This window comes from Protopterus annectens, chromosome 11.part0, assembly GCF_019279795.1.
Source record: "Protopterus annectens isolate FY-2018-M chromosome 11.part0, PAN1.0, whole genome shotgun sequence".
NCBI lineage: Eukaryota > Metazoa > Chordata > Ceratodontiformes > Protopteridae > Protopterus > Protopterus annectens.
This window is the reverse complement of record NC_056745.1, coordinates 1139886243-1139912431: the sequence shown is the minus strand read 5'-3', so window position 1 is coordinate 1139912431 and position 26189 is coordinate 1139886243. Positions and strand designations below refer to the sequence as shown.

Here is a 26189-nt window from a genome sequence, read left to right as displayed (position 1 = left end):
CCACTCCTCCAGGGACAGACAGGCTGCTCAAAGCTCCCCACTCTAACTTGTGAGCAGAGAAGCTTCCTCCTATCCAAGTAAGGATATGGGCAACACAGGAACTTATACCACAGCCCAGAATTCAGCAAAACCTGAAATCTGGACTATTCTAGCTCAGAAAAGGCAGGAAACAAGGATATATATATATATATTTCTTTTTTTGCAGAGACAGTAGCAGAAATTAACAGGAAAACACTGTAAATGCTTTACACAAGCTAGCGCACTTGAGTGGGCAGCCTAAACAGTTAAATTAACACAAAAACAACTTTTAAAGTGCCACTCTGCAGGACCATGAAGAGCTGTGCTGAGTGTTACTTCTATTATTTTAATGCTGTGAATAGATTTTCTCAGTGAACTGACTCATAGGATTTTTCATTATCTAGATTCCTAATTTTCTTTTCCTTTTTAAGACAATTTGTAAAACCTATCAATGTTTGTATTTATTTAATATTGTCTTGATTCTGTCTATATAACACAAAGCTTGTTTGATCATCATTTATCAGTTCTGGTATGTTTTTGTTTCAAAATGTCTAAGTATGTTAATATAAACATTTTGTAATATACATTTAAGTGTTGTATTGTTCTGTAGTCTGAAAAATCTGTGTTCTTAATCATGCTTTAAAATGCATGTCAATACTGAACATTTCCATGAAGGAGGAATTTTTATTATTCTTTTATTGATCATTTTTGAGATAATATTTTATATAAGTTATTAGTAATATCATCTTTTGCCTGAGATTTATTTAGTTTGAATTCCTTTGTTTTATCTGTTACCTCATTTATGGATAAGTTTATTATACTAAACTGGCCTGGTATAGTATCACCAGAACATTTAAACAGATTGATTTACATATAGAAGAATGGTTTGTGGAGGTCTACTTTGCCAGAAGTTAGCTGATTTCTTTAGAATCAAGACACCAAAATTACTAGAGTTTTAGACTACTGAAAATATACAAATGTCTTTTAAATACATCTTTGTGACCAGTTTTTGCTAGTAGTGGAGCCAAAACTGAGATGATATTAATTTATGTTGACAAACTCCTAAGTAAAGCTATCTTTAGAAATTATTCTTACTTTAATGGTTCATTTAATTTTGTACAAAATATTAAACTGTATGAGAGTGATTATTTTGTTACTATAGATGTCAAACCACTTTATTCTGTCATTCTTATTTATTTATCTTTGTTTACTGGGATAGTCGGAGTAGGATATACCCTTTTTTAGGAAAGAACTAGGAAGAAAACCTCCACACAGTTTTAAAATAGTTATAAAGGCATTTTAAAGCATTTAACAGGGACATAAACAGTGGACATTTTCAGAAATTACTTTCCAACAAATTTTCTAACATATTTACAGAGGTTGTAATAATTTTGTGGGCATATTTTCTACAAAACATTTCTGAATACTGTAATAAAGATGTAATAAAAAATACTGTAATAAAGATGACAAAATAAGGCAAGGATATGTACAGAGTAGAGATGAATAACACTTCTAATCCTTGACAACTGCATTCTATGAGCATGTGTACAGTTTGCATTGATCATGCTATCCCACATCTACCCATGACTGCTCCACAACAAGACACCTGTCAGCTGTACACCAGCCATATATGAGCCGTACAACAGACAGAGTGAGCTAATACATTGCAGAGCTGTAGCCCACAGAGGGAGGACATCTGTGAACAGTTCCGGCACGGCACTTCATTCACACATAATCATTACAACACAGTGTTGACAGTGGAATTGTCCAGAGAATGCAGATAGGGCTCCCCTCAGTCTGTTATTGATGGACACCTACTGTCAGAGATCCTCAGCAACCCTCTCCCAGCACACACCGACAACATGGCTGTGGCTTAGCACATTCAATCCCTGGGACCTCCACGGTGCCCCTGCTTGACAGAGGCACAGCTCACTAGCCTCACATGTTGCCTTCTGTGACCTACTTTACAGTGGCACAGTAGCCTACTGTACTGGGGATGCAGATACCAAGCACACTCTGGCTGAGCTGTCATTCCCTAGGGCAACAAGCCTAGTATTGACCTCTACACCCATATGTTCAATTGTCGGATGCACAATATTTGTTGTGCTGTTAGACTGTTTGCAGGTCTTTATTGCCATAGCATTCCCTGTTCCTATGACCAACTTGTGTATCTGTGGAAGATGTTTGCATATGACGGCGATCCACTATATCACTTATGTCTCTGTAGTCATTTACTGTGTGCACTGGGCAGATTGCTGTGTTGTGGTTGGTTCCTGGACTGACACGTACAAATACCAGATATGTGTGGCCAACTGCTAAACGGAGATATGGCCTAAGTGTGTGAGCATGCCCAGTTCAGCCTTTCCATGGCATGTTGTCTGACATATGCCTCATTTATCAAAGCGTGCGAGCATGCTCAGTGTGAGCTTTCCATATGTTGCACTCTGAAGTCCACCACATATTTGGGTGTGTGTGAATTTCAACAATATCTCATGTTTATGGTTGTGTGTTGGGTGTCATGTTGTGTACTAACTGGCCAACTGCTTCATGTCTGCCACAACAGAGATTGTACTGTGCCTGCAGGAATTGCATGGGATACTTTGCAGACAGTTCTCAACACACTTTCATAATGACCTAACACTGTAGTACTGTATAGTGTACTGGTTCAGTACTTTCACTGTGGTGGACAGTATCCCGGGCTTTAGTCCTATGACTGCTTGACATCTTCATAGTGAGCACAACAGACTGTATAGGGGCCAGTTGTGCACATATGACCATGTTGCATTATGTTCAGATATGGACTACCTACACCAGGCTCGTCCAACATTGCTAGTGTATTCCACAACATGGGTGGACATTGGCAAACACTAGTGATGTTCCCTAGGCCATTTCTGATGCTAGTCACAAGGTGTGTTTGTCCTTCGACACACATTGTAACTGGAGTATGCCATGACATATGTCATGATTAGTATACTGTGCCTCCGTCTACCTCTAACATAACAGTGATATCCAGGGTTAGCCTACCATCTCCCATCCACTCATCAGGATTCCTCTTGAGGGGTGTCGATAAGTGACTCTCTGGCTGACCTGTACCAGGAGTTTACTGAAGAGTGGGGGTGCCTTCTGTGTTATGGATCATTCTGTACAGCTTGTCCTATGTATGTCAGTGCTGGGGTTCAGGTCTCTCATGTGCATAGCTCACTGCCATTCAGATTGTACAAGGTGCAACATGTTCATTGATTCCAGGTTGGACATGGCTTCATACATCAGGCACAGCTTGCCTGTAGCTGGGCAGTATGGCAGTGTGTGGGGCTGCAGTTTGTTTACTCAGGCAACACATGGCATCTGTTCATGCTCTTTGCTACTCCTGGTGGGGTACTGTTGTGGACTTTGCAGTTGATGGAGGTGTCTGCTGCGGTATATCCCACAGGGGCTATTGTAGTCAATTGTGACGCTGATGGAGGATGACTGCAGAGCCACAGTGACTTCCCCTTATCTACATCTGGCAACCTTCATGTTTGGGTGGGTATATAGTATATGTTTCTGCGAACACTACAGCCACATGTTTGTCCAGTGCAGGATATCTATCACCTTTTGTACCCAGGTCTCACATTACATGTTAGGTACGTCATGGGTTAACACCTGTGTGGTAATTTGTGGGCATTTACTGCATATCCACGGTGGTTGTCTATACACAGTTCTGCAATTAGCTTACTGACATGGCTATGACTCCAGTTGTCTGTTTGTAGGTGGCCCTTTTGTGGGCTGCTTGTGTCAGCTGGGGGGCGGATATAGTGGGCTGTTTGTACTCCTCTGCATACATGTTCAGTCACAGTCCTTCCATGTTGGCCTATACCTATGGGACATAGGTTCATAGGTTTATACTAGGCTAACCGCCCTAGGGCATTTATAAGCCTAGCCCAAAGTTATGTGGCTTACGCCGCCCCTTATGTTAGAAATACTGTGCCCATTAGTTTGTTTTGCCTCTGTCCAGTAGTGATACAGATGTATACAGAATGGGGGGGGGGGCCCAAGACCAGGCCTTGTGGGATGCCACTCATATCTGCTTTTTAGTCTGACATGGATGCGGCATGTCTGACCATGTCAGTTCTGTCCTTGGTCTGGTTTGCAACCCCTCTACTGACATACGGGTATATATTTAGGCTGGTGAACATATCCATACTGAACTCATACGGTATTGTCTAGAAGCATGTGCACGGTCCAGCTACGCTGTGTGGACGACATTGCCCTCATCAATGACCTTAATGACTGCTTCAAATGGGTCAAACATGTTTAGGGGCAGGATCTGCAGTTACGACAGCCACACTGTGTAGGGTCCAGTATCAGTAGGTCCACAATAGCCTTCTGTCTGCGGTACATACTGATCCTTTCCATAGCTGTGCAGACCAAGCTTGTCAGGATCCTGGGGTGGTAGTTTGCAGTATCCATTCAGGCAACACCTTTGTTGTGATGGACCACTGTTGTTGTATACTGCTCTTTGGGTACATATCCTGTGGTAAGGCTGACATTGGGCAGTAGTGTGATTTGGCATTCCATTATTCTTGGAGTCCATGTTGGCCTCAGCCCAGGACACCATCACATACCTTTGCTGCTGTGTGTTTTGCTTTGCAGATGATGGCTGTTACCTCAGCATCTGCAATGTCAGGGGACCAGCAGTCTGCTGGGATAGATATTTTGCACTCTTGGGGGGGGGGGTGTTTGCACTGCACCTGTCAGGTTGTATGTTAGCAATATGTGCGTGTGTTTGGTATGTTGTTTGTAATATCTGTGTGATTCGGAGCATATCTGTGGATGCCCAACATGGTTCCTACCATCAGTTGGGTAAGCCTTGTGATTATCCTTAGTGTCCTGTACATTTTGTATATTCATAGGTTCATGGGTTCATACTAGGCTATACACCCTAGGGCATTAGTAAGCCTAGCCAGAGTGTGTGTGTCTTTCGCCACCCCTTGCTATGTTCTATTATGGCCATTTATGAATTTCTTCCCTGTGCCTCTGTCTGGTCGTGACACAGTGAAGACCCCCAGTATACATGTACGATCATCCATCCACTTGGCAATATTCCTGTTGAGGGGTGTCAGTGAGGGGCTCTGCCTAACATGGATTGGGATCCTGTTTCTGGGTGTGGGGAGCCTCTGGGTTATGTATCTGTCCCTCCAGCACATCTTATTTCATTATGTGTTGAGGCTGACATCTGTCACTCTTACAGCTCCAATGGCTTTGATTTCCTGTGGTGGAGCATGTCCATTACTCCTGTGTTGGACATGGCCTTGTACAACAGACATACAATGCCTCTGTGTAGGCAGTCTGTGACTGCATTCAGCTGGGGTGTCTACAGCCAGGCAGCATATGACATATATTTCACACCCTTTATCCTGTTGGTGGGGTAACTATGAGGTCTTTCGAACAGCTACAGGTGTCACGTACGGTACATCCCATATGAGTCATTGTACTAGATTATGGGTCTGATAAGGGAACAGTACAGCAGCACAGTGACCTCTGTTGATGTAGATGTGAATCCTTTCATGATACGGTGTCCAATATCGACAATCTTCCTAGCCACATTGGCATTTTGAGTGTCACATGACAGATTACTGTCGACTTGTGTCCCTAGGTCCCGGATTACTCCTTGCATACATAATGGTTTGCCACCTATGTGGTAATTTGTGTGTACCTTGTCTGGTATTTGGTGGGACATTCATACTGTCCAGTGTCTTCAGGATGTCTGGCTGGAGTTCTTGTGTGTGAGAGTGTGGTCTGTCGCATGCTACAGACTGTACAGCAGTTTGGACTACACTTAGGTGCACATGGGTGGTCTCCGCTGCTTTGTGCGTTGTCAGTTACCTGGCCATATAGGTGTCTGTGCTGCATATGGATACTCCCCCTCCTTTGATGTTTTGGTGCAGGTGTTGGGGCCATAACACATTATATGTGGTATAACCTAGTAGTGCTGGTGTGCTATCACTAGGCTTGCAGCAGGCTTCTGTCACTGCACAGACATCGATGTTCTCCATAATGGGAAGTGCCTCAGGGGCATGCATATTGCAGTTTACACATCTGGCATTGGTCAGCATTACCCTTATGTTTCCTACCACTTATGTTTTCTAGGGTGGTGGGTAGTCTTTTTGGCCTTGCCTACATATGGCTCTATGGAGGTGGCAAAGGCCTTATCCAGACGCACAGGGGTAACAGGTGCAAGCCATCCCTGGAACAGCAGCATGGCTTGTCAAGCTTGACATCTCAAGCAGACAGACATTAGACCCTCTTGGACTGACAGCTGTAACTGTGCCAGCTGTTAAACATGATAATTCTGTGTTTGTACTGTGGCATCATTCTTGGTGAGGGTTGGATGCTGCACACAGCCAGTGTCATACTGGCCTGGGGTACATACTCAGAGGGATTATCCATGTCTCTTTTCATGTTGAACAGGGAGGTACATCTCAGGTCATTCACACCAGCATGGACATTGAGTGCATCATATTTCTGCTTGCTTTGGGGTGACCTGCGTACTTGTGTTATGTGGCATTTTGTGGCAGCCTACAGGCAGCTTACTCTACCCTTTCCCTTGTTCAGTCTGTTACAACTGTATCAGGCATGTTGTTTCTCCTTCTGGTCTGTGACTGTTTGGCACACCAGCTTTGTGTACTATTCGTTGCATGTGCTATGTTTGGAGGTTGTGGTTGCTTGTGATCTGCTTTGGAGGCTTCTGTTGGTGTGGTGTGTTTGTAATTAAGGCCTCCGGGAATATTTTTCTGTGTTTATGTGTTTGATTTACAGTTGTGGTAGGTCTATGTGGGACTGGGTTTGTGGTGTATGTGGTTACCTTCTCCTCCTGACTGGTTTTGACAGTAATGAGTTGGTGGAGCTCAACCTCTGGTTTGGATACATGGTTGCATCTATCACATATATTTGTATTTATTGGGGGTGTTGTGGTTGTCTGTGTACTTGGGACAGGTGTCACATTGCCTCTGGATTCACAGATTCTACTTGTTGTGGCTGGACTTAGTGGATTGTATGTGTGGACATATGTTATTGCCATACTACTGGTCAGTGATTACTTCCCTTTTTATGTTTGCTCTATCATGTGGTAGCTTCCTCATTCTCTTGCATGGTTTGGTAATAGGGATACACTTCTCATCTTGCCATCCAGTACACATGTTGCTGATTATCACATCCAGTATGCTTACCCCTCTTATGGGAGTGGTACATTGTTCCTGGGCATTTTGGTTTATGGATTCTGGGAACTTTTCTCCTACTGTGTTGGTGCTAGTATAATGCTCCCGGTGTATGTCTGGGTATTTTCAGTCAAGCAATATAATGTGGTTTGGGGGGCTTGATATATTCATGTATTCCAAAATAGGCCAGGTGCAGTTCCTGGTATTAGGACAGTAGTCTGCAGCAGGCTATATACTGGGAGGTGGTTTTAGCCATTGGTATTTGACCATGGCTAATCCATGCTGCTTCTTGTTGTGGTACCAACATGGGGGTATGGTTATCCTTGGCATTTATTGCTAGTCACCCTCCTTTTGTAGCTTGTTCCATGTTTTGCGGCTGTACAGCACAGTATGAGGTGTGACCTGGTAGTGTTAGGGTGCTGATGTGAGCCTTGACCCAGTTCTCTATTACAGGACTGGTTATCTACATTCTCCATACTGTGTGCGTTTACACTGAACACATCTTGCTGTTTAGACTTCTGGCATTGGGTAGCATTACATCTAGGTTCCTATCCCTTGTGGTACCTACGAAGGTGGGTTTGTGTTTTGAGACCTACCTATTCAGGGCATGCTGTGGGTACTGACATCCTTTGCCAGTATCCATGGGGCATGGAATGATAGGTGCACGCCACCCCTAGCAGGTGGTGCATCATGTCAAGCTCCGCATGTCTTCCCAGCCTGAAACACATTGGCTCCCCTTTGTCTAACTGCATTACTTCAGCCAGTTATTGCACTTGATCATCCCATCGTAGTTTTGTGGCTTCATGCTTGGTGAGGGGGGATGTTAGTCACGGTGCTCAGGTGTGCATATAGTACATGGTGTTACATTACTTAACACATGGCATTCATGCCTCAGGTGGTGCTGCAGGGCTGCCTCTGTCGGATGCGCATATTACACTTCCCTGTACATGTTTGTGAGCAGGTCATGTCATTTTAGGCATCCATGTTATTATTTGAGTGAGTCAGAGGGGGTATCATTCCCAGGGTTCCTACTGAGCCAGTGTATGTGCTATGCGTTGCCTCTTTGCCAAGGCCAGGGCATACTGGGCACGCCTCCTTCTGCCTACTGGGGCAGGCTCAGGTTGTTCCTCCTCAGAGTCACGCTCTGCCTGTGATGGCCTTGGCAATGGTGGGGGGCTGTTTGGCCCAGCCCTATGCTGGTCCTGCTGCAGCTATTTTCTCAAGATCATATTATGTAGCATAGCACATACCATGACAATTTGGGTACATGTAGTTGGTGTGTACTGCAAGGCTCCACCAGATGTGTCCAAACACCGGAACTGTGACTTGAGCAGCCCAAACACACGCTCTATTACATTACGTGTTTGTGCGTGTGCCTCATTATGGTGTTCCTGTTCAGGTGTGTGTGCGTTTCTGATGGGTGTCATCAGCCACGGCTCCAGTGCATAACCTGCATCCCCCACTAGGTGTCCGTGTGGGATGTCCCCATTGGCAAATGTCTGGTACAGCTGCGTCAAATGAAGTTACACCAAAACCAGTTTATTCGATAAAGCTTTCAGGTCTACATCCTTCATCAGTATAATTTTACAACAGAAATGAGACATTTAAGTAGGAGAACCAATTAAACAAATGCTTCAGCCCAACCCACTCACTCACTAACCTAAAATTATTTAAAAGGGCAACCCCATACACACAAGAGAATTTTTATATATACACATACAAAGAATTTAAATTCACTTTAAATATATCTTAAAATAGCTTAAAATATATACACATATATACATACAACACATACATGCATGATTCACATTATTCAAATAAATGTAAACATATATTTATACCCAAGAGATAATAAAAATAAAATAATGCCCTCTTACTATAGCTAATAGCTTCATAATTTTTCTCTTTGCTTCTTCACTAATAAGGGTTTTAAATTCACAGCATTATTCAAACCTGGACTCACGTCTGCTTGGAGCCTAATCATCCATTCCAATTCCTTTAATTCTAGGAGGTTATTAATGTCTCCCTTTCTTATACTAATATTGACTGCTGCCAATACCCTAAATTTGAATATATATTACTTCCTTCTTCCATAATGTGCTTACTTAAAGCATTAGTTTGTAGCTTTCTTCTAATGTCTGACTTGTGTTCTATTATCCTTTCTTTGAGTTTTCTAGTAGTTTTGCCTACATAAAATGAAGTGCAGGCTAAACACGATGCTAGATATACATTTTTTTCTACATTACATGTGGTCAGTGTATTTATTTTATAAATCTGTCCATCAGTAGGATGTTCAAAATAATCTCTACCCTCAAATAAATCATTGCAGCATGAACAATTATAACATTTCCTTGTGCCTATCTCTTTCTGAGTTGTAGGTTTACTCTTGAAATCTTTATAGCAAAGCTTTTGTTTTAAAGTTTCTGCACTTCTATATGCCAAAGAAGGTTTACTTCCTACTATAGATTGAATCTCAGGCATAGCTAACAGTATAGGCCAGTTTTTCCTTAATATAGCATTCACATTATATGTATTAAGGTTATAGGTAGTTATATACCTTACATAATCCTTACCTTTATACACTTTATCCTTTTCAGATGTCATACCTCCTAACAATATAGGTTTATAGTGTCCTTCTCTTTCTATTATAACTTTATTTAACTCCTGCTCAATAAGTTCTAGGGGTATCCACTTGCTTGGAACTCTTGAGCTATGCTGTTAACTTGCTCAGTAAAATTACCATCATCTGTGTTTAACTTACACAGTCTAATAAATTGTGATTTCATAACACCTTTATAAATATGAGGTGCATGCATACTATTCTTAGTTATATATCTTAAAGAGTCAACCTCTTTCCTATATACCTTTGATGTTATTTTGTTGTTATTTATTGAAAGTGTTACATCCAGGAAGTTAATACTATTCTTAGAAGCTTCTAGTTTAAATCTCAAAAAAATCAGTAGAACTATTTAAGTATTGCACATATTCCTCAAGTTCTAGTAGTGTACCTTTCCATAACAAAAAACAGTCATCGACAAATCTTTTGTAAAAAAACTACCATCTTATTTAGAGGGTTGTCATTTTGCATCAGCACTTCTTTCTCCCATTCATATAGTACTAAATTGGCATAAGTATTTGCCACTGATGTGCCCATCGCAACACCTTTAAGCTGTAGAAATAGTTTCTGATCAAAATAAATACATTGTGCATCAATACTACTTCTAAAAGTGCACATAAAGTTTCTATTTCCCTACTATGCATTTTTATTTCATTATTTAGAAAATTCCTTACTGCATTAACCCCATATTCATTAGGGATAACAGTGAATAGGGATGTGATATCTAAAGTGACCATAATACAATTGTCCATATTATTTCCAGACTGCCATTTATACAGGCATTCCAGGAAGTCATCAGTAATTTTTAACACTGTATTACAAGTTTTTAAATACTTTCCTAGCATATTCTGTAGATATTTTGAAATGGGTTCAGTTATCCATCCACCACCTGAGACTATAGGCCTCAGGGGTGGATTTAACAGATCTTTATGTATTTTGGGGTTACCATAAATTTGGGGTATTCTAGGGCATGCAACAGTCAGATAATTAAACAATTCCAAACTAATGTCATTTGTTAATTGTAAATCATAAATCATCATGTTAACATCAGCTATAACTTTCTGCACTTGGACATATGGAATTTCTTTAAAAGTTCCCTCATCATTCAAAATCTCATAGAATTTTTCATAATAATACTCTCTTTTCATGATCACACTTGCACCACCTTTATCTGCTTGTTTTATCACAATAGCATCATTAATCATCAATTCATTCATGGCCAAGTTCTCCTGATATGTGATATTATAAACTTTCTTCTTATAAGAAATTATTACAAAAGTAGAACTTGTATCACACTCATAGGTTCATAGGTTTATACTAGGCTATCTGCCCTAAGGCATTTATAAGCCTAGCCCAAATTTTTGTGGCTTACGCCACCCCTTATATGAAAAAATACTGTGCCCATTAGTTTGTTGTGCCTCTGTCCAGCAGTGACACAGAGATGATTCCCGGGGTAAACCTACGATCTCCCATCCACAGGTCTAGATTTCTCTTGAACAGAGTCAGCGAGGTGCTCTGCCTCACATGGACCGGGATTTTATTCCACAGCATAGGGAGTCTCTGAGTGATAAATCTATCCCTCCAGCACGTCCTATTTATATCCGTGCTAAGGTTTAAGTCGCTTGCTCTAGTGGTTTTGGTGGATTTGGATTTTTGAGGTGGAGCATGTCCATTAATTCCGGGTTGGACATGGCCTTGTATGTCAGGCACATGTCACCTCTGAGCAGACGGTATGCGACTGAATAGAGCTGGAGTTTCTTCAATCTGGCAGCATATGACAGATTTTGGAGTCCCTTTATCCTTTTGGTGAGGAACTTTGGGGTCTCTCCAATTGCTGCAGATGTCCGGTGAGATACATCCCGAATGGGGCATTGTACTCGATCATTGGTCTGATAAGTGAAGAGTACAGGGGAACAATGACCTCACTAGATCTGGATGTGAATCCCTTCATGATCAGGTGGGCAATGTAGAAGGTCTTTCTAACCACTTTAGCAACGTGAGTGTCAAAAGAAAGGCCACTGTCAACCTGGGTCCCCAGGTCCCTGATAACCTCTTCTGTGCTTAGTGGATTGCCACCTATATGGTAGCTTGGGGTTACCTTGTTTTTCCAAAGGGTATGACTATACATTTTTGGCGTTTAACTTCAGGCCATGGCTCTGGCACCAGCTATCTGTTTCCGTGAGTCCCTTCTGAAGGATATCCGTGTCCGATGCACTTTCCACTATGGCCCAGTTTGCAGTCGTCTGCAAACTTTGTCAGCCAAAGTCCTCCCATGTTGGCCTGTACTTCTGAGAAGTAGATGCCAAACAATAGGGGGCCAAGGACCGAGCCCTGTGGGACACCACTTGTGACCGGCTTGGAGTCTGACACAGCGCCAGCAACTCTAACCCTGTGGGTTCTGTCCTTAAGTCAGTTTGCAACCCAACTTGTGACATATGGGTTTACATTTAAGCTGGTAAGTTTTTCTACAATACCCGAGTGGGGTATTGTGTCGAAAGCCTTTGCAAGGTCATGGTAGGCTGTATGGACTGCCTTTCCCTCATCAATGGCCCTGGTGACTGTTTCGAAGAAGTCGACCAAGTTCAAAAGGCATGATCTTCCCTTGACAAAGCCAAACTGGGTCGGGTCCAATGTCTGCAAGTCCCCTGTATCTTTGTTTATGATCTCCATTATGATCCTCTCCATAGCTTTGCAGACTAGACTTGTTAAGCTTATGGGGCGGTAATTACCAGGGTCCGTAGAGACACCGCCTTTGTGGAGTGGGACCACAGTTGCCGTACGCCACTCCTTGGGCACGTATCCTGTGGTAAGGCTGAGATTAAACAGCTGCCTTATGTGCGGGTTTAATTCCTCATTTAGCTCGTGTAGCACACAGCCGGGGACATCATCCGGTCCCATTGATGCTGTGTTTTTAGCTTTAGAGAGAGCAGCTTTCACCTGCGCATTTGAGATGTCAGGGAGGCTACACTCGGCTGGGATAGTTATCTCTCCTTTAGGGGGGGAGGGTGAGTTTGCACTGAACCTGTCTGCCAGTATGTTGGCAATGTCTGTGGGTTCAGTGATTTTTGTATCATTTTGGACTAATTCTGAGCATATCTGGGAGTTTCCACCCAGGTTCCTAACATAGCTGAAAAGGCCTTATGATTGTCCTTTGAATCCATGGCAATTTTTCTCTCAAAATTGGCCTTAGTTGATTTTATGAGTGCTCGTATTTTTTACTAATAATGATCAGGGTGACTTCCTTTTATGGATTTTGTTCTATCATGTAATAGCTTTCTCCTCTTATTGTAAAGTTTGTTAATGGCTGGGGTCCACCAGACTGGACGTTTGCCCTTTGTGGAAAGAGTCTTGGTTTTATTTGGGATTGCCTGATCCATGCAGTCCTGGAGGTGTTCATAGAAGGCATTTGTAAGGGCTTCCAGCTTGGGTTGTGGTTTCCACTGGCTCAGGGGCCTTGAAGGATACCACACCAGTCTTGAGTAGTGTGAAGTTTGCTTTAGAGAAGTTCTTCACTATGGTCTTTTGTTTGGGGTGGGGGCGGATGTGGATTTCCAGTGAGATTAGTTTATGATCAGATCTCACCAATGAGGGATATACTTCGTGTGGAGCATTTTGTCCCCATGTTTGTGACAATGAGATCTAGTATATTTTCTCCTTCCGTGGGAACAGTGACTAGCTGTTCCATGGCATTTGAATTTATGAACTCCAGGAACCGTTGGGCTAGAAAGTTAGGGATTGAGTAATGTTCCCAGTCTATATTCGGGTAGTTGAAGTCACCCAATATGATGGTGTTTGGAGATACATTTATACCCTCCAGTGTCTTCAGGAAGGCTGTGTGGGGTTCCTGAGTTTGAGAGGGTGGCCTGTAGCATGCTACAATTTGTAGAGCAGTTTTGCCTATGGTTAGTTGCACCTGGATGGTTTCCAAGCTTCGCGTTGCCACCAACCTGGAGGTGTGGGTATCCTTTATGAATATGGATACACCCCTCCTTTTGTGGTGTGGTCCGGGTTTTGGGGCCGGAACGCATGATATGAGGTAAAACCTAATAGTGCCGGGTGCTCTCAGGAGCCTTGAACCAGGTTTCAGTTACAGCACAGACATCGATGTTCTCCATACTGAGAAGTGCCTCGAGTGCGTGCATTTTGAGATTTAGACTTCTGGCATTGAGCAGCATTACCCTCAGTTTCTTCCCATTTTTGTTTTCTAGGGTGGTAGGTTTAGAATTTGAGCCTTGCCTAAAAAGGCACTATGGGGTGGCAAGAGCCTTAGCCAATATCCGAATCCCAGGGTGACAGGTGCAAGCCGTCCCTTGCGAAGCAGCGTGGCTTGTCAAGCATGTCATCCCAGGCAGACAGACACTGGATCCCCTTTGAATGACACCAGACATTAAGCCAATTGTTAAAGCTGATCATCTATATTGTGGCATCATTCTTGGTGAAGGAAGGATACTGCTCAGGGTTAGGGTCATACCTGCCTGGGCTACATAATCAGAGAGCTCCTCTATGTCTCTTTTCATGTAGTCCAGGGAGGTACGTCTCAACTACATTTGAAAAAGCAAGCAAAATCGGGCATAGTAAAGGCATAAATAAACTAGATCTTTTAAAAACAGGTTTATGTTCATTTTCATTTTTAAAAATCAGTTTCAGTGCAATACTACGTATAAACATTTTCAAGTCCATCAACGCTTGCACCACGTTGTCTCTCTTATTCGGAATGAATTTTAGCCCTTTGCTTAAAAGTGAGCTTTGCGCTTCTGTTAATATAATGTTAGATAAATTTTATAATCCGAATAAGATTATAAGAAAAGACCTGGCCCAATCTAAAGTCATTGATGTCACGTTCTATCTTATTCTTTTTCAAGTCTAATAGTCGTCGCTCGTATAAAGAGAAAAATACACTGACCACATGTAATGTAGAAAAAATTGTATATCTAGCATCGTGTTTAGCCTGCACTTCATTTTATGTAGGCAAAACTACTAGAAAACTCAAAGAAAGGATAATAGAACACAAGTCAGACATTAGAAGAAAGCTACAAACTAATGCTTTAAGTAAGCACATTATGGAAGAAGGAAGTAATTATATATTCAAATTTAGGGTATTGGCAGCAGTCAATATTAGTATAAGAAAGGGAGACATTAATAACCTCCTAGAATTAAAGGAATTGGAATGGATGATTAGGCTCCAAGCAGACGTGAGTCCAGGTTTGAATAATGCTGTGAATTTAAAACCCTTATTAGTGAAGAAGCAAAGAGAAAAATTATGAAGCTATTAGCTATAGTAAGAGGGCATTATTTTATTTTTATTATCTCTTAGGTATAAATATATGTTTAAATTTATTTGAATAATGTGAATCATGCATGTATGTGTTGTATGTATATATGTGTATATATTTTAAGCTATTTTAAGATATATTTAAAGTGAATTTAAATTCTTTGTATGTGTATATATAAAAATTATCTTGTGTGTATGGGGTTGCCCTTTTAAATAATTTTAGGTTAGTGAGTGAGTGGGTTGGGCTGAAGCATTTGTTTAATTGGTTCTCCTACTTAAATGTCTCATTTCTGTTGTAAAATTATACTGATGAAGGGTGTAGACCCGAAAGCTTTATCGAATAAACTGGTTTTGGTGTAACTTCGTTTGTGGTTTGAAACTGGGTACTATCACTACTGTGTTTCAACAGCTGCGTCAAATGCCAGATGTGGGAATCGTGGTAACTCCCAGGGCAGCCAGCACACACATTCATTATTATGCCCTGGGCATCACACACGACCTGGCAGTTGATGGAGGGGAAGCCCTTGCGGTTAATGTAGGCCCTACCCCGCTCACCGGCTGGTGCTTTGATGTGCATGTGCGTGCAGTCTATTGCACCCACTACCTCAGGGTATTCCGCTATTTGCTGGAAGAGACGCATATTGCTGGCCAATACCTCACGGGCATTGGGGAAATATACATGATCACCGACATGTGGTGAGATGGCATCCAGGAACTGGTGCAGTACCCTGGAGGCTGATGCCTGTGATATCCCCATCATATCGCCAGTTGGTCTCTGGAAGGTACCTGTTGCTAGTATTCTTACGCCAACACATACCTTGGTTTCCACTGGGATGGGTTCCCCTCTGTTGGTTGTGTGTGTGAGGCGTGGCCTGCACAGCTCAACAATTTGCTGCAGGAGCTCTCTGTCCACTCTATAGCGCTCTACTATCTCCAGCTCATGTAACCCGTGGTAGGTGACCCTGGGCCTGTACACTCTTCTCCGTCTCCTCACTGTGGGTTGTCTGGCACCATCTGCATTGTCACCACCCTCAGCAAGTCGCCTATGTCTCATTATGACAGCTATGGCAGCCCCTAACATTGTTGCTCTGAGTGAAGCCTTTTCAGTTTTCACTTCTATTAGCTTACTCCTGTCTTGCAGTGTCTCTTAAGAGAAACATCCTGCACTACTGTTTGCAGAGTTTTAAGTGCTGGGCTGGGCTACTATTCTGCCTGTGTAATTGCCTGCTTCCAATTGTTTTCACCTGCTAGCTTCAGCAGTTATCCCCGCTAGCTTCCTATTAATTCTGTTGCTTCCTTTTTCCTTTCTGTTTCCTCAGGGGGGAGCAACGTGCATACCAGCAGAAACACGCTCACAGTGGCTTACACGTGCTTACACAGTTCAGAATCTACTTATTCGGGTTAAAACACGCTCGCACCCGCGCTAGCACTGTTACACGTCTGCCAACAGCCTCCAACATGCTCAGCCTGCCCTACACGCGCGGACACCAGCGCAAACAGTGTTAAACATCTCCCAACATGCTCCCACATGCTCAGTCTGCCTTACACGCACAAACACTGCCCTACTCGCGCTTCATGGCGTGCACACGTGCGCATGCACGCCCAGCAAGAAACTTTGGTGTAAGTAACAGTGTACACCTTCCATTTCTTGACTTTCCCTGACTTATCTAGTGGCACACCTCTTTCCATGATCTGTGTCTGTCATGTTACACTGACCTCCAATGAACTGCATTTCTTTCTAACATTCCCCCCTGTGATGTCACCTATCTCCTACTCTATTCCTCCCCCTTATATAGCTCTTACACTACTCAGAGACTGTGCTCATTTGCTATGTGACTGTGAGATTCACTATCCTAACCCTCATTTACATAAGATTGCCTACTAATGCTTAGTTACATGTCTTAGACTCAGCTTCCCCCCTTAGCAACCACTACACGGTGGCCATGTTGTTTTTGGTCTGCTGGTCCCTGCATTGTCATTCCATGTATTGCATGAAACCCACATTTGTGGGTTTATAACCTTCTTTTTTATGGTTTTATATAGCGCAGCCCGTTTGCGCGGGGCTGCGCTGGGTTTAAACATCGGCGATCGCCGAAAAAAAAAATTATATTTTTAATATTTTTGCATCGGGTTACCTTGCCAATGCTGCCCGACACATATGCACCCTTTATTTGGAGCCGACATGGCTCCATTGTGGAATTTGCAGAAACGTACTCAGTTGTCAACTGAGTACATTTCTGCAGCTAAAATGTCTCTTACACGGACTGGTGTCTGCTTCGTGGATCGCTATTATACCTCATTTGCATACCTTTTGGCTGCAAGTGAGGTATTTAGCATGTCCACGCCCAGTCCGTGTAAGAGACGTTTTAGCTGGTCTCTTACACGGAGTTTAGGGCTGTTCCTGGATCGCAAGGCTTGCATGGAGTGTTACACGTCTCTTACACTCCGTGCAAGCCTTCGTGAATCCTGCCCACTGACTGAAGCTACAAAAAGAAACCCAATTTATTGCTTCTTATTTTAATCACATTATTTGGGCAGACCCCATTGGCCAAAGCCTCTCGATAAGAAGGACCTGGGAAGAGCAGCCATGCTACATCAACAAAAATAACAGTTTACACACCCAGGTCACACTATTATTAGCAGCATAGACATCCATGCACAACAACAACGTAGGAATACAACAAACATACTAAAAAGTAAGCAACACATCAAACTATACCACAGAAATGCACAGTTTAGGAAAAGATACATCACTACAGTTGTAATCGACTACAGAGTACAGAAGTAGAAGGCATTTTTTCCCTTATACTATACACAATTTGTCTCTTAGTTTGGAAGCAGACAAAGTACCCTGAAGTCTGTCTAGCAGCTTAAAAATAGAGTACAGTTAAAAACAATAGTTGCGACTGTCTCAAGACAAAGAAACCCTAGACTCAAGGAAATGCAAATTTAAACCCCTGGGACATGGCACTCAAGGATAAGGAAAGGAAGACATTATACAATATGCGGCATTGTGAGAACAAGAAGCCTTGCCTGGAAAAACAAATCACATTAAAATGTTTGCCAGATTGTGACACCTTAAGGAAGAATAAATTATAAAAATAAGTACTGACAGGGACAGTGGTACAGAACACTTGAAATAATAGCACAGACTATGTAATGATACCAATATTTCAATAAATAAAGTCACCTTTTTTTATAAATTTCAAGTAAAATGTAAACAAATGGAAGTTACAGTCTGTGCAAGTAAGACGACCCAGGTTAGTGACAGATGTCAGCAACCATTGTAAGCTAACATTGAGAAAAGCATCAGCTACAGGTGTCTAGTTAGGAGTAAAGTAGTGAGAGATCAGGATAAAAAAGTAGTTTAGAGGGAGTCTAGGGTAAGAGAAAGTGTATTTGGACAAAGCCCCCCCCCCCACACACACACACACACACACACACACACACACACACACAAAAGACAGAGAAAATGTGGAAATGGAGGGAGGAAATAGACACTCATTTCTTTGCCACAGGAGCATTTGACTTGGATTCTACAGTAGTTCCAGCCTTTTCTTTTTAATCTAGTGTGATAATAAGCACATGGGGGGCTTGTCCTTTCGAAGATCCAAGCCTGGAGAAGCACAGCTTCCTGTATCAAAGCAAGGAGGGGTTATCAGCATAGGATCTTTCCCCCCAACCTAGTACTTAAGTAATGGGAATGATCATGAGTAAACTTTGTTGACAGAGACTGGTCAGATTCTTCCTAAATGGTAATTCAGGTAGGAGTACTTTAGCGTAAAGCAGGATTTGCTTTAGTACAGTGACACAATCAGCTTTGCTGGGGTGATACAGTGATGTTCACCTGGGCTGCCATGTCAAATGAACTAGACAACTCACAGTAGTAGTTTAGAGGTGATGAAAAAATGATATTGAGAGATTCTGCTGGGATGAAAACATAAAATATTACTGCTATAAGCAGACAACCAAACAGCATAACCAAAATTAAATGACAACAAAATTAAAAATGTCTTACCATACCAATATATACCAGAGACCAATACAAACATTAACTATCAATTTCACACATTTTGGAACAAGTAAACATGCAGATCTCCCTTTCAAAATTGCTTGTTGCCATAACAGTCACTGCTGTCCCTTGTAATATTCCTTAAAATATTAAAAAAATAAATAAATAACTGCCGGTTCCAACCTTCATATCTGTATTGCTGCACTGCCATAAGTGCTAAAAGCAGCACCATCATGTAACAATTTTCTCTTTAGAGCAACATAGCCTCGCCATGTTCTACAAAACTATTAAAGGAATACACTCATCCAAATGTTAAGTGTTCATAACACACAGGACTAAGAAAGTCATTGGAATCAACAGCAGCAAAAAATATGAAGAAATATTGTGCTTGTCCACTAACAGAAATATAAAACATTGTGGCATTGAGTACTAAAACAGCTACGAATATGAGACAGCAAAACTACAGTATCCATTCTCATAATCTTAACTGCCACAGAAATTTCTGTAGCAGACAGTGAGTGTATTTCTGTCTGAATCACTGTAAACTCTTAAAACTGAAAACAATGCACAGAACACCCAAATACAACAAGTGCAAAATAAATCCTCAAAAGCCTAGGCAGCCTAAACTGCAGTGCTCTATTATTCTGCACTCAGGTCAAGCAGGTTCACCTGCACTTGAATACTGGAGATACGAAATGGCTAACTGCAAAACAATCAATCATTTACCCTGCGCAGCTACCTGTGAGGTTAATTAAGGTTGCAGGAAGAAGTATTTTCACAATGATCAACTGTATACTTAATACAACAGAATAACCAAAAATATATCACATCAGTGAAAGATAAATATGCACAAAATGTATGTTTCTCTTTCTTCATTAAGTAAATGATGTTTGTCCTTCTTCAATCCTGTTAACTATCTTTACTTTAGGATTCACATTTGCTTATTTGAAAAAAAAAAACAGGAATTGTTATTCTACCAATAGGTACTAGGCTAGCTTCCCTTACGAGCCATTTTAAGCCTAGCCAGTTTCTCTTTTTAGCCTAGTCCATTTAGTTATAGATTGGCCTTACCTATCCCATGGTCGAAAATTATATATTACCCTTAATGAGAATAAATGGGATCATACCATAGATAGATATAGATAATTTGCGGGGGACCCAGGAGATGCATCTATTAGTAGTACAGGGGGCAGTCCTGGGGTAAATTTTGTTTCCCATTCATAGATCCAAGTCATGCTTGAAAATGAACAGGGATGAACTTTGTTTTAAGTGGATGAGGAGTCTGTTCCACAGCAGCAGTATCCTCTGCAACATATACCTGTTCCTCTAAACCGTTCTGTTGATGTTGCAGAACAGGTTTAGCTGCCTAAACAGAGTATTTCTGATGCCATCTGACTTGCTGATGTGCAGTTAAATCCATCAGTAACGGCTCAGAGGATGCCTTGCTTGCCAGACAGGTCACCTCTTAGTGGTCTGCAGGATACTGAGTATAGTGACAAGGCTTTGAGTCGGTCCATGTAGGGCATGTTGCTCAAGCCTTCTATCATTTTAGTAAGATATCTCTGTGGGCGTTGCAGTTGTTGCATGTGCCTGGACAGACACATGCCAAAGAGGGCATTATATTCAATGATTTGTCTAATGAGGGTGGAGTAAAGGGAACATAACATCCCTAGATCTAGACACAATCCCTCCGTTTATAAGCTGTGCAACATAGAAGGAGACATCAAGATCACTGTCCACATAAGTTCTCCAAATCCTGAACAACTGGGTCAATCAACTCTTAGGGACTTATTGTCAGTCTGGCAGTTTCCTGGGGTAGATGACTTCTCAAAGGATACAATAATTCATTTTTTTGGCATTTAGTTTTTTTGATATTTTTTTTCTGTTCATGTTACAAAATAACGGCAGACCACCACCTTCACAAAAAATACAGCATATTTCTTACAGTTTCTGGAATAGTACGTTAATCTTACAAAAAAAAAATGTACTACTCAAATCCAGTCAAGCTGGTACCATCAATTAAGCAAGACTGTCATCAATTATGCAAGACTTAAGAGATTTCTGGGTTCTATGGGTTGATTGTCGCTTTCCACCGAAACTAAGAATGCCCAACAACCTAACCCATTTTAAATCTTCCCAGTTTATCAACATAATGGACAGGAATACACAAAGCCCAAAACCCTCTGCATCCTTTCCACTTTCACTGCTACACTTCATAAACTCTTCCCTTGTTACTTTACACCTGTGATACACTACTCATGATACTGCATTTTAACTGCATCACTAAGTTCTCATTCGTTACTCTAGCAGACTCTCTCCGTTTTGTTAACATGGGAAGCTGTACTGAATGTGTAATGCAACTTCACAATTCTCCAGCACCTCACAATGTATGCAACCGTATACCTGAACTGTGTCTCAAACTGTATTTAACTGCTGTTGTTATGGATACTGGTTTTATTGCTCTAGTGCCCTTTTATCTGTGTCAAGAATGTACTGCAAAGAGGGTAGTTGCGTATTAACCCATCCAGGAGTGAAATGTTTCATAATTCGCCAAATAATGTCAATGTACTAAAAACATATGTTAACGGATTCCCGTTTTTTATTACTATGCAACTTAAGTTACTGAAACACAGAAAATAATATCCATTTTATTTATGTGCTGTGTGAATGTCACTGTAGAACTATCAGAGAGAAGGAAATATGGACACAATAACATGCCTGTGAAGATTAAACATGTAATGATTTGTAAATGCCATTGCACTTATTATGAAGGAGGGTGATGTAAGTGCATTTAACTCATGCGGTAAGATATATTTACTACACAGTACTACTTACATTGCTGAAATTGTGTATGAATATTCGCATTAATTCATGCACGTACTGTGGAGGATGTATTAACCCAAGCAGGTTGGTTTACTTTGGCGACATAACTACTAATTTAAATCAAAGAAACATGCCTAGGACAAACTATAACACTACACCTTTTTTCGGTAAGAAAATCCATTTCTTTTACAGTTTTATGCAACTTACATTTCCAAAATATGCATGCATTTACCAAGCTATAACTGTAATGTAGGAAACAAAACAACGCAGGTTTAGCTGTTTGTCCCCAATTTGCTGAATTACGACAGTTTTGCCTCCTGGTTGCGGTTAATACATGGTTTGTCCCTAATTTTCCAAATTATGAAAGTTTTGCGAAAATATACTCGGATCTGTTATGCCTTTAACGTGGCCTATCTATATGGTCTCACAGCATGCAATCTCAGAAATCAATTGCTCACTTGCGTGAGCATGAAATGAGTAATAGTCCAAGACCACTGTGTGTGGTTTGGATGACTTTTCTCTCTTCCCCAATGTTGTGTTGTGCAGCTGCAGTTAAATAAGTTCTGAGGATTCAGTGGGGCTAATACACTAATACACTAATTTCAAACAGTCCTAGTACTACCCTATGACAAAAACAGCTTTTATATGAATTTACCAGTACTACTTACAAAAGTAAAAACTTTCAAATAACTTATAAAGTAATCCAAATAATTTCCAATCTGATAGGCAAAGGGAAGATTTACTTAACCAATTACATGCATACATACATACAAATACTTCAAGCACAGGCTTGCCAATATACCAAAATACTTGTCCCCATAATAAGTATCTAGGCTGTTCGTAAAATATCTAAACTAGTACTTGCTTTAAAGTAATTTGGTAGTCTGCTCCATGCATCAGCTACTCAGAGAACCAATTTGTGCACTTCTCATTCCTATAGAATCTTCTATATAGGTTGTCTGATGATTCTTTAGTACATTTTGATGACCCTAAACATTCCCAGAGTTAGCTGTCACTAAATGCCCTATATACCTGAATAAGATCTCCTCTTAGACATCTGTAAGAGACACTGTACATGTTCAGATATTTTAGTCTTTCATAATAAACTTAAATTTTCACATTCATGAATACCCTTGGTATATTTCTGTTTTACTTTCTCCAGTTTACTCATGCTTGTTTTCTTATAGGGTTTCCATATTGTTATTCCATGCTCAAGTCTGAGTCTAATGTAACTAACAATGACTTAATTATTTTTGATTTCCTAGATTTTATAAATCTTTTTATACAACCAATAGTTCTATAACTACCATTAACCAATTGGTTGATATGATTACAAAATCTCATACCTGAAGCTACCCATATACCCAGGTCCTTAAATGGGTCTACAGTTTCAGTCACTGTGTGGTGTATTAAATATTCACCTTTCAATTTGTGCCTACCAAATCTCATATGCTTGTTTTTGATGTATTTATCAGCATATTATTCTCCTGTGCTCAAATGGTCAATTTAGTCAAGTTATTTTGCAGACATAAATCCTTATCTGTAACACATGTAATCAGTTTATCCAATTTCAGGTCGTCTGCATATAGACTGTAGAACATCTCAGATGAAAAAATTAGGTCTGAAGGATACAATCTAAACAAGTAAGGGCCTAGGACAGAGCCCTGTGGGACACCCTGACTGTAACCAAGGATTTTGCCTGTCCAGTTGCTGTATGATACTTGCCATGTCCTATTTGTAAGCCATGCAGCTATCCATCTTATCAAGAGTACATCAATACCTAGTTGTACTAATTTACTGATCAGTGTTACGCGTATGACCCTGTCAAATGCTGAAGTTAAATTTATATAAATTACATGACAACACAATTTTTAATTCATAGCTATTATATTGTTATAGAACATCATGTTGCAGGTGGTAATACATCTGTTTTCAACATATGCATGCTGACATGTGGTTTCAAGTCCCAACCTATCCAGTTCTGACAATAACATATCCAGTATTACCTTCTCCATTATTTTCCACAACATGAAAGTAGACTTAAGGGTCTATATGACTCTGGGTTTGTCCTACTCCCCTTTCCCTTAAAAATAGGTTTAATAAGTGCATGTCTCCAATCTTGAGGAATCTCCCCATATTTATATGACCTAGTCAATAATAGATATAATGGTACTGTAAGTTCTTGTTGAAGTATTCTTAGGTCATTGTTACTAATTCTGTCTCCTCCCTGCGTTGGTCAGATACCAGCATTTATCACATCAAGCCAGAGAGAGAGAGAGATCTAAATTCACAGATGTGTGTGTACAGGTTTCCAAAGTACATACATACCAACAAAACAAAATCTGCAGAGTCCCTCTAAGTTTCAATATGCCCTTAGCCCCAAAAACAAAACACTGTAAGAAATTTTCCACCAGATGTTGTCAAGTGGAATAACTATACAAAAACACTCCCTAGACTTGAAACAATATGAACTTAGTACATGTACAAGTAGTAGTTAGCAGTTTTTAGTAGTTTGAACTGCTTCTTACTTCTGATTAATAATTACACTTAGATAGTAAAACCTGGAATTTCGAGAGTGCACAGACGTGAAAAAGAATTGAAATAGATTTTAGTAAAAAAATTTGAGTAAATTAATGTGGAGAAAACATTACTGTATTTCTCTTATGGATTGCCCTTCTGTGCTTACTAATAAGAAACTGTGAATTCAACACATCCTGGATTGGATTTTTTACTTGATTTACCAAGTTTAAGAGATTTATTTGAGATGACAGCTCCGTTTTATTTATTTATTTCTATAACAGTCAGTATCAGTACTAGGTTCATATTGTTTCAAATCTGCGGAGTACTGTGAACAGTTATCCCACTGACAACACCTGGAGAAAGTTTCTTACATTGTTTTGTTTCAGTATACATACATGCACACACAATCACATATATTAAAAAAACACATACATGCACCTATGCATTATATCTATATATACACAGCACACTTCACAATGACTCAAGAATAAATCCAGAAAAAAATCAGAGACATTTTAAAAAAATATTAGTACTATTAACTTGGGACATTGACAAAAATAAGAGAATGTGAATTTATATCAGTTTGCTAAAGTAAAAGAAGTCTGGAATGCTAATTAACTATAATACAACTGTAAAATAACTAATTCACCCCTTTTTCTCAAAATGTCACCTGGGCTTTAAGAGAAATTAAGAGAGGAGAGAGCTAAAATGTGAGTCTAAACATCAGATGGCTGATATGCATGACACACGTGTGTGTGTGTATGTAAATACGTGGAACTATACATGCACACACGCACTGGTGCATCACGATAACGTGCAAGTTTCACACCATAATCTGAGCACTTCATGCCACACAGTGCTACATCATTTAAAATTTTATTTTTGTTGTTCTCAAAGGGTCTAGGGTTACTACTTACCGAAGCAAGCTCCGCTGACTACAGCGGCCGCCGTGAGGGCACCAGCTGATGCCCCATAGATCTTGCAGGCGTCCTTCAATAGATGAGGGGCTTGCTCCTGGAGACAGCTGGCCACCCCGATGTGGTACAGCCCCAAAAATCCGCAACCAGCAAAGGAAATGTTCCATCCTTTCTCACAATCGAACATGTTAAGTGTACAATCGCTGAAAGAAGACTGATCTCTCGGTGCAACTAAACTGTCACTTCATCATTACTCGGTGGGGACCTAAAAACTCCTCAGCCGGGTAAGACCTAAGCTGAACTCCACAATACTTCCCCCCACACTCCGCCCCCACTGAGAATCGAACCATTCACCAACGACCGCCCACGGAATATAGCAGGCAAAGCGGAACCAATCAAGAACACCTGAAGCGATCCTCCTGATTTTTAAAGATATACATATGTATGAGGCCCAAAGTGTCGACAGACCGTGAGTGCAGTATTAGATACAGGGGTGGGGTTTAGAGCTTTTTACGCCATTGTGTAGGTTGTGGACTCTGTTGTTGTATTATTCAGACTGTAACTTCTCTGTCTGCACGTAACTAATGGTGTCTGTAGAAACTAAGGCAGAAAAAGGCACAAGTGATGAGGAATGTGGGTGACTGCTCGTGGGACATATTCCTTTTGCAAGATAACACAACAATTACCCAATTATTTACCACCATAATTGTTTCTAAAGTGGAGAAGTTATTATAGGTCAATACGGGAGGCTGTTCTCCGAACTGGGACGCATAATTCTCAATGAACCAAGAACAGTTTAAAATCACTAATACTG

General features: G+C 40.9%; 1 protein-coding gene across 1 annotated transcript in view; it reads right to left on the bottom strand.

Moving 5' to 3' along the window:
- LOC122815742 (patatin-like phospholipase domain-containing protein 2) overlaps positions 1–25767 on the bottom strand; it is a 680367-nt gene extending 654600 nt beyond the window's left edge. Inside the window, exon 1 of the mRNA XM_044088494.1 lies at positions 25376–25767. Within this exon, the coding sequence (XP_043944429.1) occupies positions 25376–25562 (187 nt within the window). The 5' untranslated portion in view covers positions 25563–25767. The remainder of the gene's footprint in view (positions 1–25375) is intronic.
- Between the last annotated feature and the right edge of the window lie 422 nt (positions 25768–26189).